Source organism: Malurus melanocephalus, unplaced genomic scaffold (genome assembly GCF_030028575.1).
Source record: "Malurus melanocephalus ecotype Western Australia unplaced genomic scaffold, MMel_1.1 scaffold_14, whole genome shotgun sequence".
Taxonomy (NCBI): Eukaryota; Metazoa; Chordata; class Aves; order Passeriformes; family Maluridae; genus Malurus; species Malurus melanocephalus.
In genome coordinates, this window is record NW_026623246.1 from 2,985,440 (window position 1) to 2,997,884 (window position 12,445).

Here is a 12,445-nt window from a genome sequence, read left to right on the forward strand (position 1 = left end):
GGTTGCTGTCTGGTTTGTTAACTTACTAAGGTGCTACTATTGCAGATTGTAGACAGATTTCATGGCAGCAGAACTGCTCTGTGGCATCAAAGTGTAAATACCTCTTCAGAGCTACCAGTTGCCAGCCCTGGGAGAGCTGAGTGCTGTTCTGCGCTCAAGTTTTCTTCCATTGTCAGAGCTTCCTCTTCCACTTCAGTTTTCTGTCTTGCATCTTCTCTTGTTGCAGCCAGGACTGCAGAGGATTAATGACTGCGGCCTTGTAGAGATAGGAGACAAAAATAAATCAGGTTAAGCTGATGAGACTGAATGGAGCATGCTTAACTCTTCTGCATGAACGATTGGCTCAGATCACTGCAGCTCAGTGTCCTGTGATAACTTTGATTTATTTTGTAGTAAAGTTTGCACATGAAGCTTGCTTATTCTTTAATTACTAATGCTACAGTGCTGTGGTTCCCTCAGTTTTGTTGATGCAGCTGTTTGTGGGATTATACTTAAATTATATCAGTGATATGACCTGAATTAAAAATGCTTAAAAGTTTATGTCATTCCATTTCCATCTGTRCTAAGGGACAGCCCTACAGATAGTTGTCAGTAACTGAGGGAGTGGTGGAGGGAAAAATTAATGAGGGAGAGGTGAGGGGAAGAGGAGAACCTCCTGAACTGGTTTTGCCACTAATGAAAATGTATGTCATACTTCCATAGGCATGCAGTCGTGGGGCAAGGTAGAAGCTGTTAACAGCTTCTCTTCTCTCAGATACATCACCTCTTCTCATTGGCTTTAAGCTGCCAGCTTGCAGCTTTGGAGTGGGTGCAAACTTTATTACCCTGTGACTATCAATATATACCCGGCGTCTTGCTTTAGGAGTCTCGTTCAGTGTATGAGAAATTCACTGAAATTAAACTATTGCTGTGTGTGTCTTTTACCACTTAGTGTTTAATGTTTGGAGAGCWGAAGCGTTAACATGTAACTCACAAATATACTGCATATGTAGAATTTTTGTTTAACTGATCAGTTAATTTCAGTGTTTTGACTAAGAAACACAAAAGTGTAATGATCCCAGTCTGCAGGCAACTTGCAGAATGATTMGGAAGTTTTCAGCCACTTTTATATCTAAAGTCTAAGTTTCACCATAGACTTAATGCTGACTTTGAATAAATTGCTATCATTTTAGTGAGTGAATGTCAGACAGAGAAGAGTGAAGCAAAAGACAAAAGGCTATAATCCTAAAGATTCTTCTTTCTGTCTGCAGCTCTCTGTACAAATGCTCTGAGGGAAAAACAAGAATTTTTCTGTTCTACCCTCTGTGAAAGCCTCTTTGCTGCTAATAAATTTTTTTTTACAGGTTAAGAAAAATAGTCTTACAGATTTCTTACAGGTTGACATAGATAGTCCTTRAGATATACTTTATCCATATGAGTTTCAGGAATGGAATTTCTAGTTCCTCAAATAAGTTTGCACAGTCTGTTTCAGAGGCACTTCTACCATCATGGGCTCCTTTATCTGCTGTCTTGTCAGTTAGCTGGTAATGGAGAATAGCACTGTTCAGGGAACAGCAAGAAGAACCAGTGTCCCACTGTTTGAAGGATATGGTGTTAAGTTTGCATCTGATGCTCTTGATTTACTTAAGAAGATTATTAGGTTTGCATGCTTTGGGTTGTCCCTAATCTGGAAATATATAAAGGTTGCAATATGGTGATTCCTAGGTATAGGATCTCATATAATGGTGTTCCGGTGCTTGTAATTTGGAGCAGWTGAAGTGGAATGTATGTCAAACCTGTTAATTTCTGTCATCTCTGGTTTGGAATTGGTTCACATGCTCTAGGACACGTAGAGATTAACATATTATTAGGAACTTGATAGGAGGCAGTAATAGCAAAAAAACTGTTGTGATCCTGGTGTGTGTTGGAAGAATATTCTCATCATAAATGATTTGGACCCAGGACTGGAAGGGGGACTGGCAGTGGGACTGGAAGGGATGCTAAGCAAGTTTACAGATGATAAAAAACTGCCAGTTTTTTTGAATCCCTTGAAGGCAGGGAGGGCCTGCAGAGAGACCTKCATAAATTAGAGGGCTGGGCAATCACCAGCAATATGAAGTTTAAAGARGGGTGACTGCCATATTCTGTACCYGGGATGGGGCAGCCCTGGATATACAGAGAGACTGGGGAATGAGAGGCTGGAGATCAGCCCCATGGAAACTGACCTGGAGGTCGTGGTTGATGGCAAATTGAACATGAGCCAGCAGTGCCCTGGCAGCCAGGAGGGCCAACCCTGTCCTGGGGGGCATCAGGGACAGCATCACAGCCAGGCAGAGGAGGGGATTGTCCCGCTCTGCTCTGGGGTGGCTACACCTYRTGTCCTGGAGCCAGTTCTCAGTGCCACAATATRAGAAAGACATTAAACTATAAGAGAGTGTCCAAAGGAGGGCCGTGAGGATGGTGAAGGGCCTGGTGGGAAGCTGTATGAGGAGCAGCTGAGGTCCCTTGGTCTGTTCAGCTTAGAGGAGTCTGAGGGAAAGCATCATTGGAGTCTACAACTTCCTCATGAGGGGAAAAGTAGGGGCAGACACTGATGTCTTTGGTTACCAGTGACAGGGCCTGAGGCCGTGGTCTGAGGTTCTGTGGGGCGAGGTTTAGCTTCAATGTTAGAAAAATCTTCTTCAACCAGAGAGTGGTTGGGCTCCCAGGGAAATGGTCACAGCACCAAGCCTGACAGTGTTCAATGGTCATTTGGCCATTAGGCACATGGTGTGACTCTTGGGGATGGTGCTGTCAGGGTTAAGAGTYGGACTTTGATGATCTTGATGGGTCCCTTGCAACTCAGCTTATCCTGTGATTCTGTGATCARACTGCTTATTTCCAGACATGTAGTCTTGAGCATTTGTAGGGATAAGTCGACTTCTGATCTCCTTTTCTGAGACAGAACATGAGGTTGGTTTTTGTCTCTCAGAATAAGTGGGAGTTAGCAGAGACTCTGTAGTCAGCTGTATTTATGTCCACCTGTGCTGATCTTAGCCACTACACTTTGTGATTTAGAAGGAAATACGGTATGGAGTTTTGGACTGTGTCCAAGCTTCTTGGCATGTAAGTCTACCCTATGCTATAGTTTTTGGAGGCTTGTCTCCAGAATTCCAGGGTGTGGAATCCTAGAAGAAAATTGTGGAGATAGAACTGTGAGTAGCTTTAATGCGTGTCATAGTTGCAAGATCTGGGGGAGAAAGCTTTATTTTTTGTAAACTGACATTAATATTCAAGCAAAGGTTAAGGGAAAACACACCCATTCACTTTTAAAGAATGGTTGCTTCCTTAATATCAGGTAACAGTTTCCATGTGTGTGGTTTTTTTTCAATGCTACTATGATCATTCCATTTTTTTATTTTATTTTTGCTTTTTTTCCTAGAGATGTGAATTATGCCCTCATAAGGATGGTGCTTTAAAGAGAACAGATAATGGGGGTAAGTTTTATTCTTACTTTTTGTGAACTCTCTTTATTTTGTATGAGGGAAGTAAATCTGTGGAAAAAAAATAYAGGGATCCTAAACATAAAAGAAAACACTGACTGGTTTGGAAAGAGATGCCTATTTTACAGTAACTCTTTTTTGTCCACTTTAGGTTCAGTTTAGTCTGAGGACATCTATYGTTAATCTTAGTTTCATTTTTAGGAAAAAAGCTGCAATATCAAAACTGCATTTTAACATAAGATTCTAATGGGTRAAATGGATTGATGTTCTGTGTGTTTAGTTGGAGCATGAGCATTTATAAAAAACTGTTGAAAGTACACCATTCGTGGAGGAAAGCGTAATTTTTATGTCTATAGCTCAGAGTGAATCCACCAGTGCATTTTCAAAGGTTGACTCTTTCATGCCTGATTTTCTAATAGGTTCTGTAACAAAGAAGTTAGAGCTGGAAAGTTGCAGTCGTGATTACCACTCCCTTGCATCTTTCTAATTTCACTGCTCGGGTTATTATCAGTTCCGCTTCTGCTGAGTAGAACTGCTAGAGAAGGTCTTCACTGAGTATCCTATCTTGATTATGTTTATACTAATAGCTGGGTGATATGAGTGAAAAATTTCAATTAGCTTTTCAATCACTTTTGGAATGCCACCTTCTTTCTCTTCTAGATACTTTTAAATTCCCGTCCATCATCTATCTGTAAATAGTCTGGTCATTTTGATACTGAGCCCTTTCTCTTGTGAGAGGAGAAAGTATGATCTGGATTCTGGGTTTCACTTGCACAGTCTATTTAAATTGTATTCTGCAGATGATGTGCTGTGTACATAAAATTCTAGCTAGTTTGTATTTTAGCTTAGTGTTGATGCAGCTTTGCTATTTCTGTTGCAGTTGAGATGCAGGAGCATACAACTCTGCTCATGTTTGTGCTGATCTACCCTTTTGCTCTACCTTTGACTGCTTTGCTTATACATATATATATATATGTATATATATATATATATATATAAAATATACATACATACACTCTAGGTTTACCATTCTAGCATCAACTAACTCAAACACATTGCTGAACTTAGTGCCCAGTACTTTAGTCTTATTCTTCTTTATTATTCCTCTCATATTGATACATGCAGTGTTGAATTAATTTCTTTAGAAATGGCAGCTGGACACCTTTTTTAGGAAATGGTAATAAGAAAGCCTCAAACTTCCTGAAATATACAGTAAAATTTGTGATGTATGAAGTAGCTGAAGAATTTTCTGGTTTTATACTTAAWGTAGCATTTGGGAATGCTTTGCTGTTTTCTGTGGTGGTATTGAAACTTTTTCTTTGCATAAAGTCTTGATAACTCTGATATTGTTTATCAAAGATCTGAGCATCCTTATGGCTCTATTAATTGTAATTATAAATTCTTATCTGAAAGTGGATTACTCTATAAGATTGAAATGTTTTAAGTTTAAATTGCAAAGATATTACATTGTACTATAATTTTAATACAAAGTATTTTCATCAGTGAAAGCTTCATATGAAAGATTTTATAGCTGAGAGGCTTAAGAATTTGTATTGTCTTCCGAAAAAACCCAGCCTCTGTAACAGATCTTGTCCATGGTTTGAAAACATAAAATTATACTTATGGACCACACATCCTTTAAATATCAGCTTTACAGAAGGATGTACACCTTGGAAAATACTTTGAGTGGTGTTGCATTTCAGAAATCTTCATTCTTATCTGAAGCTTTCCTTTCAAAGAGTTGTCTAACAAGAGATTGCGCCAGACTTTTAGACTTATGGAAATATTGTTGAATATCAGATAATGGGCTTGCCAGTTGAAAATGGCATTTACAGTAGGTTAATACTTAATTTTTTAATGGTGTAACACCTTTTGTTGCCAAGTGCATCATAAAAAGATGCAGCTATTTGAGAAGAAACTGAAAAAAATATTTCTCATATAACCTTGTAAGGATCTAGCTTTATAAACTTGTAATTATGCAGTTTTTCTGTAAGTATAGAAATAATTAAATTGTCTTAGCTTTTCAGAACAAGAGAAGAAATTGCTGATTTTAAGTCAGTGATATAAAATTTTGCTTCTTTCTGCCTTTTGGCAACAAATAACTTCATTCTGTAGCCAGAAAAGCAGTGTGCTTTTTGTTTTGAATATGTGGATAGCTTAACCCTTACATGTAGTTATTTTTTTAAACAGTCTTCTGGATATTTTCTTTATAATAAGGTGAAGAGCTGTGTTTTGTGCATTGAAGGCACTGTGTTTTCTTTTATGTTAGGAAGCTTAGTGGTCTACTGAGCTTTTACTATAGGGTTCCATGATTTTCTTAACCTGCAATAAGGTGCTCTTACTGCAGTGAGGGTCCTTGCTATATACATTGCTTCCTTCTCCTTTGTGATAGTACTTGCATTTACAACTTTTTTTTCCTGCCCCTACATTCCTTTTCAGCTACATGAAAATTTCCCTGACCCAGCTGCCCTTGCTAATGCTGATATAAGGAATGGCCGGGAGTATTCTTGTAGCAGCAGCCTGTACACTGCCTGTCTTAAGTCAGTTGCATGACTGTAACTGAAAGCAGCTTAATTTTAGAGCTCTCTTCTAATGATGTTACCTGCCTTTAAGAACTGTGGAGCACTATAAGACATGTATGGCAAACTAGTCTTGGAATCAAACTTGTGTTGTTTGTTAACTATTTTTAAATGACTATAAATAAGTATAATTAATTGACAATATATTATGGTGGGGTATGATATGGTTGTGTTGGTATTTTGTGAGGTTTTTTGTCCCTTTTCCCAAATACTGTCAGGTTCCTTTGTGTGCATTCTTCCTCCTGCTCCCTCTCYTTTTACTGACCTGTTGCTGCTTATCTGACCTTCTGGACATCACGATYTTTTTAGATTTGCTTTTTAGGTTTTATATTTCTGTTTGAAGTCTGTTTGACTCTGCCTTAGTTGTACTTAYCTGATTAGTGTGGGTTCTCTAGTGTCACCTATGGCAAATACAGAATTACAGTTTTCAGTGATTCCTTAATTACAACATTCTTGGACCAGTCCTGTCATGAGTCTTACGAGAACTTAAAAGTGACAGCCTGAGATAGTTAGAGGAGCGGAGCATATCATGGAGGCCAAACAACATTTTTTCTGATTTTTGTCACTCTGAACTAGAGTATTGAGAGCAGTCTTGTGTGCCTTCTCAGAATAGTTTCGAGCTTGCAGGCACTTATGCTTCATAACTTCTTGATCCAGACATGGTATTTTTGTGTTTCATGGAAGATGAGTCCATCACACTATTAAAATATTCACTTCTGTGTTAAGTTTAGTTTCCATAATGTTGTGTGGCAAGGCATTTTGCAGTTGATCTGTACGATATGTCCATGGGCTTCTTTTGAACTTGTTAACCTCATGATTTTATTTGATGCCTCTTGGTATTTGCAAAGTTATTCTGTGCTGACCTTTCCAGTACCTCTTCCCATAACTTTTTTGGGTGCACTGGAGAGTACACAGATCCTTGCCTGTTTTGGCTTGGTGATRGTGGTTACTGATGCTGTAATCAGAACCTGTAGTGGAGCCCAAAGAAGTAATTGTCTGGATTTGTGTGCAGTATGTCCTAGTCTGCTTTACTGTCCCTCCYGTGCTTTCCATTGTGTGAGAACTGAACTGACCTTGAACAGGAGCAGCTGAGATCCGTTTGCATGTCCTCGTTCAGTCTCTGCACTGTGTGAAAATGGTCATTCCACTCCTGCACTTGCACAGATCTTGGAAACAACACTCTTGGATATAGCTTGGACTAGTATCTGTGATGTGGCTTGTCTGTCAATGGGTTTGTCTGCCCTAAGGATTGTTAAGAATTGATTGTATTTAGCTGCACATTTGATTTAATTAATTTGTAAGGGTAATGGGACATTGCAYAGTTATGAGCAGGGTATTTGCAGGAAATTTTAGGAACTAGCTTTGCAAAAGTTTTAATATTTTGCTTAATGTCTGTGACTGTCTTAGGGCTATGCTTAGGTTTTGTGAAGAAAAAATAATCCTCCCTGCATGTGGACTTAGTTTTTACAGAAACATTAGGACTTTTTCAGAGCTGGAATTATATGGACTCCATTAGGCTATTTACTGTTAAAAAAATTTATTTATTCTTATTTATATTAAAAATAGAAAAGTTGATTGAATGAAGAAGAACTTCTGTCTCTGAATATATTTGTTGACAGAATTCCTTGATGAATTTGGTATTCATGTTTTTTAGGGGAACCGTTGTGGTTTTAAATATGACTAATAGAAAAGTTCTATAAAATAAGAAAACTTGATACATATATGAGTTGCTTATTGATTTGCTGTCTTGCATGTAAGAAGGCTATTGAAAGATTAATTTTCCTTCAGCTTGGTGGATTGGTAAGTGTATTAGTAGTTGGATAAAATATAGACACTTTTTTTAAAAAACAGAGAAGCAACAAATGAGCATTTGTTCGAAATTACTTGAGAACTGTTGGCATTTGATAGTTTTGTGCCTTTCAGTTCAGTAGTACTTCCTTAAATTTTGCAGTAATTTCCTTTGGATTTTTGACAGTGAGTGAGAAGGAAATAAAATCATGACCATTTGGACTGATTATAGGTTTTTGAATCCAAATTCTTTTATCTTCTCATAATACTGAGTGTGCATTCTGCTTTTAAAGCAGATTGTTCGCTTGTGTCTAATATAGTTCATCTCCTGTTTAAGTAGTTTTCTTACAGTAATCTTTTTCCACAATTTTCTGTAAGCCTTAAAGGTTTGATTCTGCTGTACAAGTTGTTACTTTGAAATCTGATGCCAGTGGATGATGATCAGGAATGCTGTGTAACAGCATTCTTTGTGTGACTTCACCAAGACTTCTTTCATGCAGCTGCTTGGAGAAAGGCCAGCTAACAATGTGGTGGTTTTATGTCATGGCCCAGGCCCTCTTCCCACCCCCCTGGGTTAGCGGTGGGATCTCCCAAGTCTATAAAACCATTATATGCTAGGTTTTCCTGTTTTCCTGTTTCTGTTGTTATTAGAGTCTCAAAGTCTGGTTTACTGTTCCGATGAGTTTTCTTGGTGTTAATGTCTGAGAATGTGGATGGTATAATGTTATATGTACTCTCCAAGATGCATGCATTTTGCAAGTGCTTACCTACAAATGTTCTAGCTTTTCTTAGCAGATTTACAGCAGTTCCTGTTTTTTTTTACTGAGAAAGAGTGAAATATTAGCATATAATGTATATTTATAATTTACTGATAATCATAATGTACATGAAGAAATTTTTTTTAGACTTTTAGGTGCTTATTTATGCATTTCTTCCTTTTGTTGTATGAAAGGATTTCTTGAGGGTGGTGGAAGAAACTCATTAATTCCCTAGCATGCCAGATAAAATTATGAAAGCTATTAGCTTACACAGTGGACCAGTGGAATTTAATCTGCAACCGTTTCAAAAACGAACTGTTGTCCTGCAGAGTGATGATTCARAAGGAGTCAATTCTTAGTCGAGGAGCAGATTTTTTTAAATGGAGAATTTTGTGACATTCAGGACTTTGTAGGATGATGCTGTTTCTTCATAGACAGATTTGTTTTACCTTTTTAACCAACTGYCCATTCTATACCAACGACAGTGTCGACTACCAACCACAGCGGCGAGAGCTCTAGTGTGAGCACCTGCTTTTTATCCCTCTTCAAAGAGTGGATCAAAGGATATAATATGAATAATGCTGTATTAAATATAGCAAACTCTAAACCTGTATTTAATAAAGTAAGGAAAAGACAGTAACTTCAGCTGACAGATTGCTTATCTGCAAGTTTTCTTGTTTTACAGGAAAGGAGGATCAGGGTTAAAACAAAAGTATGTGGAATGTCTTAATGAAGAGACACTTAACTAAAGGTTTAAAATAGTACTTAATCTTTCCCTTTGGCAAAGAGTAACAGTAATGGTCTTAAGCACATCTTTGAAAGGTGAATCCAGCAGAGTTGGATACAGCTCAGCCTTTGGGTCTGTCAGCAGATCTGATAGTTGTGGATACAGAGGGTGCAATTTCATGCAATCTAGGACATCTGGTGACCTCTGCAGAAAGCAGTGGACTGTGGTTTCCCCCTGGCTGGCTGTTTCTGCACGGGTGGTTTTGTGTATGGTAATCGTAAGACCTCAGTGTGGATTGCATCAACCCATTGACTGATCTTGCTGGAAGGTAAACTTTTTAAGTTTCCCACAAGTTGAGTAATGAGATGGAAAAAAAAATTACTTGCCCTGCTACACAGCAAACTCATACTACAAGGAGAGGGCAAGCATACACAGTTGAAAATGAAGATTAAGGTGAGATCCTGCCTATCAGTGACAGTCCACAGTTGAAATGGATTAAGGTGTATCCTTAAGTGACAATTTAGAGCAGCCCTCATAAGGGACTAACATTTCAATGAAGAAAGATATTTTATGCAGGAATAATAAATACATTCTCTTGCTTTGGGAGTGAGCTGTAGTTAGAAATAAGGTAAGACTTCTTTAATGAAATATAATGGACTCTTTAGGAACTTAGAATGCATAAACAAACTTTGCACCACTCTGGAATTGGTGCATGGTTAGGGGATGGTGATAATATCCCAGAGCTCTTGTGCTACCAGACTGGCTCTGTGACTGGAGTCCCAAGTGGATTCATGATTCTGGCCTCTACAGTGCTTTCRTGCTTTGCAACACAGCTTCAGCACTGACCGTGGATCGTAGCAGAGACCCTACTCTGTGCCTCTTAGTTCTTAAGCAAGACATGGGATTCTCTTGTTGTGGGTAGTAGGATGGATTATAAGCTTGTGTATAACAGTAAGACTTAATTTATTRTGAAGTCAAAGACTATAAAGGCAAGGCTTGAAAATGTATTCTGGAAGGCAATTTAAAAATGCTGTGAGTTTATTTACAGGAAAAGTGCTTCTGAATCAAGTTTTGGGCAATTAGGCAGTAGTTGTAAAGCAACTACTTTAAGCAGAAGGTGTAAAAAACCTTTAGTTAGATGGGTAACACAGTGTGATATTATTTATCTTCCTGGGTTTTCTTTGTTAACTTTAGCTTACTTTGATAGAGTTTACTTCTACCTACAGAGTTGTCTGTTGCCAACAGTCTTGTGTYTGCTGATGGTGAAATTGCTAGGAATTATTTGTTCTCTGTCACAYTGGAATAACAGATCAACTATTTATTTTTAGCTAGGCGTCTGAAGTCTGGTATTTCTTACTCCAAATGTTAGTGAACAATGCACATTAAAATTATACCTCCTAAATATGTACTGCTAGATTTGCACCGAGTTAGAAATCAGTAAGGCACCAGAAGTAAAAAATCTCAGTGAAAGACTGGAAACATTTGGCTATGTTGTATGGTGTTAATTAAACATTTAGTGAGCTAGAATTAAACGTGAAAATTGGCAAAACCAATAGTGTCTTTCTAAGAGATAAATCAAAATAAAAAATTCGTTTAAGTGAAATGCTACAAGTCTCATATGGTATATTTAAACTTTGAAGAATTTTCAACATGAATTTCTAATTTTTGATATTGGATAAAATGGTTTTCATTATTTTTATCAAAGCAGATCTTGGAGTTGTTTTATATGTGATTTTCCATGTTGTTTTAATGTTGGTAGAAGTTGTTTTCTAAGGTCTTTTCAAAGGAAAATGTCTTTGTTATATTTCTGTGATGTTTTCTTAAAAAGCACACTGAATAATATAAACAGCRTTTCCCAAAGTTACTGAACTTGAAAGTACAGTTGAAGTAAATATATTTAACTTTATCTATCACCAATAAGTAAAAATTTAAAATGATTACATTTTACAATTTCTGGATGGAGATGTTGCTTGTTGTAGAATATTGGCATTTTTTGAAGCAAAAGAGGTAGTGAATCTGACAGCCTGGGGTAGCTGGAGGGTTTTTTCAGTAGTTTCAGAGAAGAAAATTCTATGAGTGCATAGAAACAAGCTAACTTGATGGCTGATATGTTTCCTAGGTTTTAGTTTAAAATCAAGAAATTAAGTTTATTTTAAAATAAGCAAGCCAAGCAATATCATCTCATAAAAACTATTATTGAGAAGGCATGAGTCAAACAGCCAACATCTCAAAGATTGAAAAATAAATAAAATTAAAAAATCTGAGTATAAGGGGAAATTTTAAGAACATTAAGAATTTTACAAGCTGCCATCTCTTTTTGCAAAAACATGTATGCTGCCCTCTCTTCCAGTAAAAAGTTGTCCTGAAAGGGGATGAAACYAAAAGTCAATTGCATATAAGCAATTCAGTGGTAATAGTAAAGGTTTGTTAGTAATTACTGCAAGTTTCCTAAGTAATATGAAAAAAAAAGTGAGTAGTACATCTGTAGCCATTTGTCTGGATTCAAACCATGCACARCTACACTGAATGGAAGCTTATAATTGATTTAAAGAGTAAGTGATATATATGGTTTATAGAGATGGGTTTAGTGAACTCATTTGGAASAAAAGTTATCTCAAAAATGGCATGAGTTCCTGGCTAAATTTGGAGAACCAATAAGAAAAAATGGGATATCTTGCTGTTATTTCTGTGCAGTGTTTRGGTGAAGACGAGTCCTGATAAAATAATTTTGATTGCAACAGAAACTAGAGAAAATGTTTTRAATGTTATTGAATGTGTAGGACAGTACTATTATAGGTTTTTATTTTATAATCTAAAACATGAGTGTACAACAGCATTTTTCACACTTAAGYTTTGGTGAAGCTCGAAAGGACTGTATTTAGGTTTTTTTTTTTATTCCTGGGTGAGAAGGAGGGAAAGGGTGTATAGTTGCTGATGAAATTTTAATTGCCCAAGAATAATGTAACAAGTGATTTGAATAGGAAGTTTATAGTGCAAACTTTATGGCTTAGAAGAAGTAAATGGAAAAATACGTATTTTAACATAGTCTTAAACAGCACACATCCTTTAAAATGCTTGCTTCTCATATGGGGTTTTATGTACAGTTAGGGTGGGTGTTTTTGCAGAATGTTT

At 37.1% G+C, this 12,445-nt stretch overlaps 1 protein-coding gene across 6 annotated transcripts in view; it reads left to right on the plus strand.

The window, feature by feature from the left end:
• The window catches only part of MLLT10 (MLLT10 histone lysine methyltransferase DOT1L cofactor), a 125,176-nt gene that overhangs the window by 18,833 nt on the left and 93,898 nt on the right, over positions 1-12,445 (plus strand). For all 6 annotated transcript variants that reach the window (XM_057383698.1, XM_057383688.1, XM_057383708.1 and 3 more), the window contains one exon: positions 3,401-3,455. In XM_057383698.1, coding sequence (XP_057239681.1) covers positions 3,401-3,455 — 55 coding nt within the window. The remainder of the gene's footprint in view (positions 1-3,400; positions 3,456-12,445) is intronic.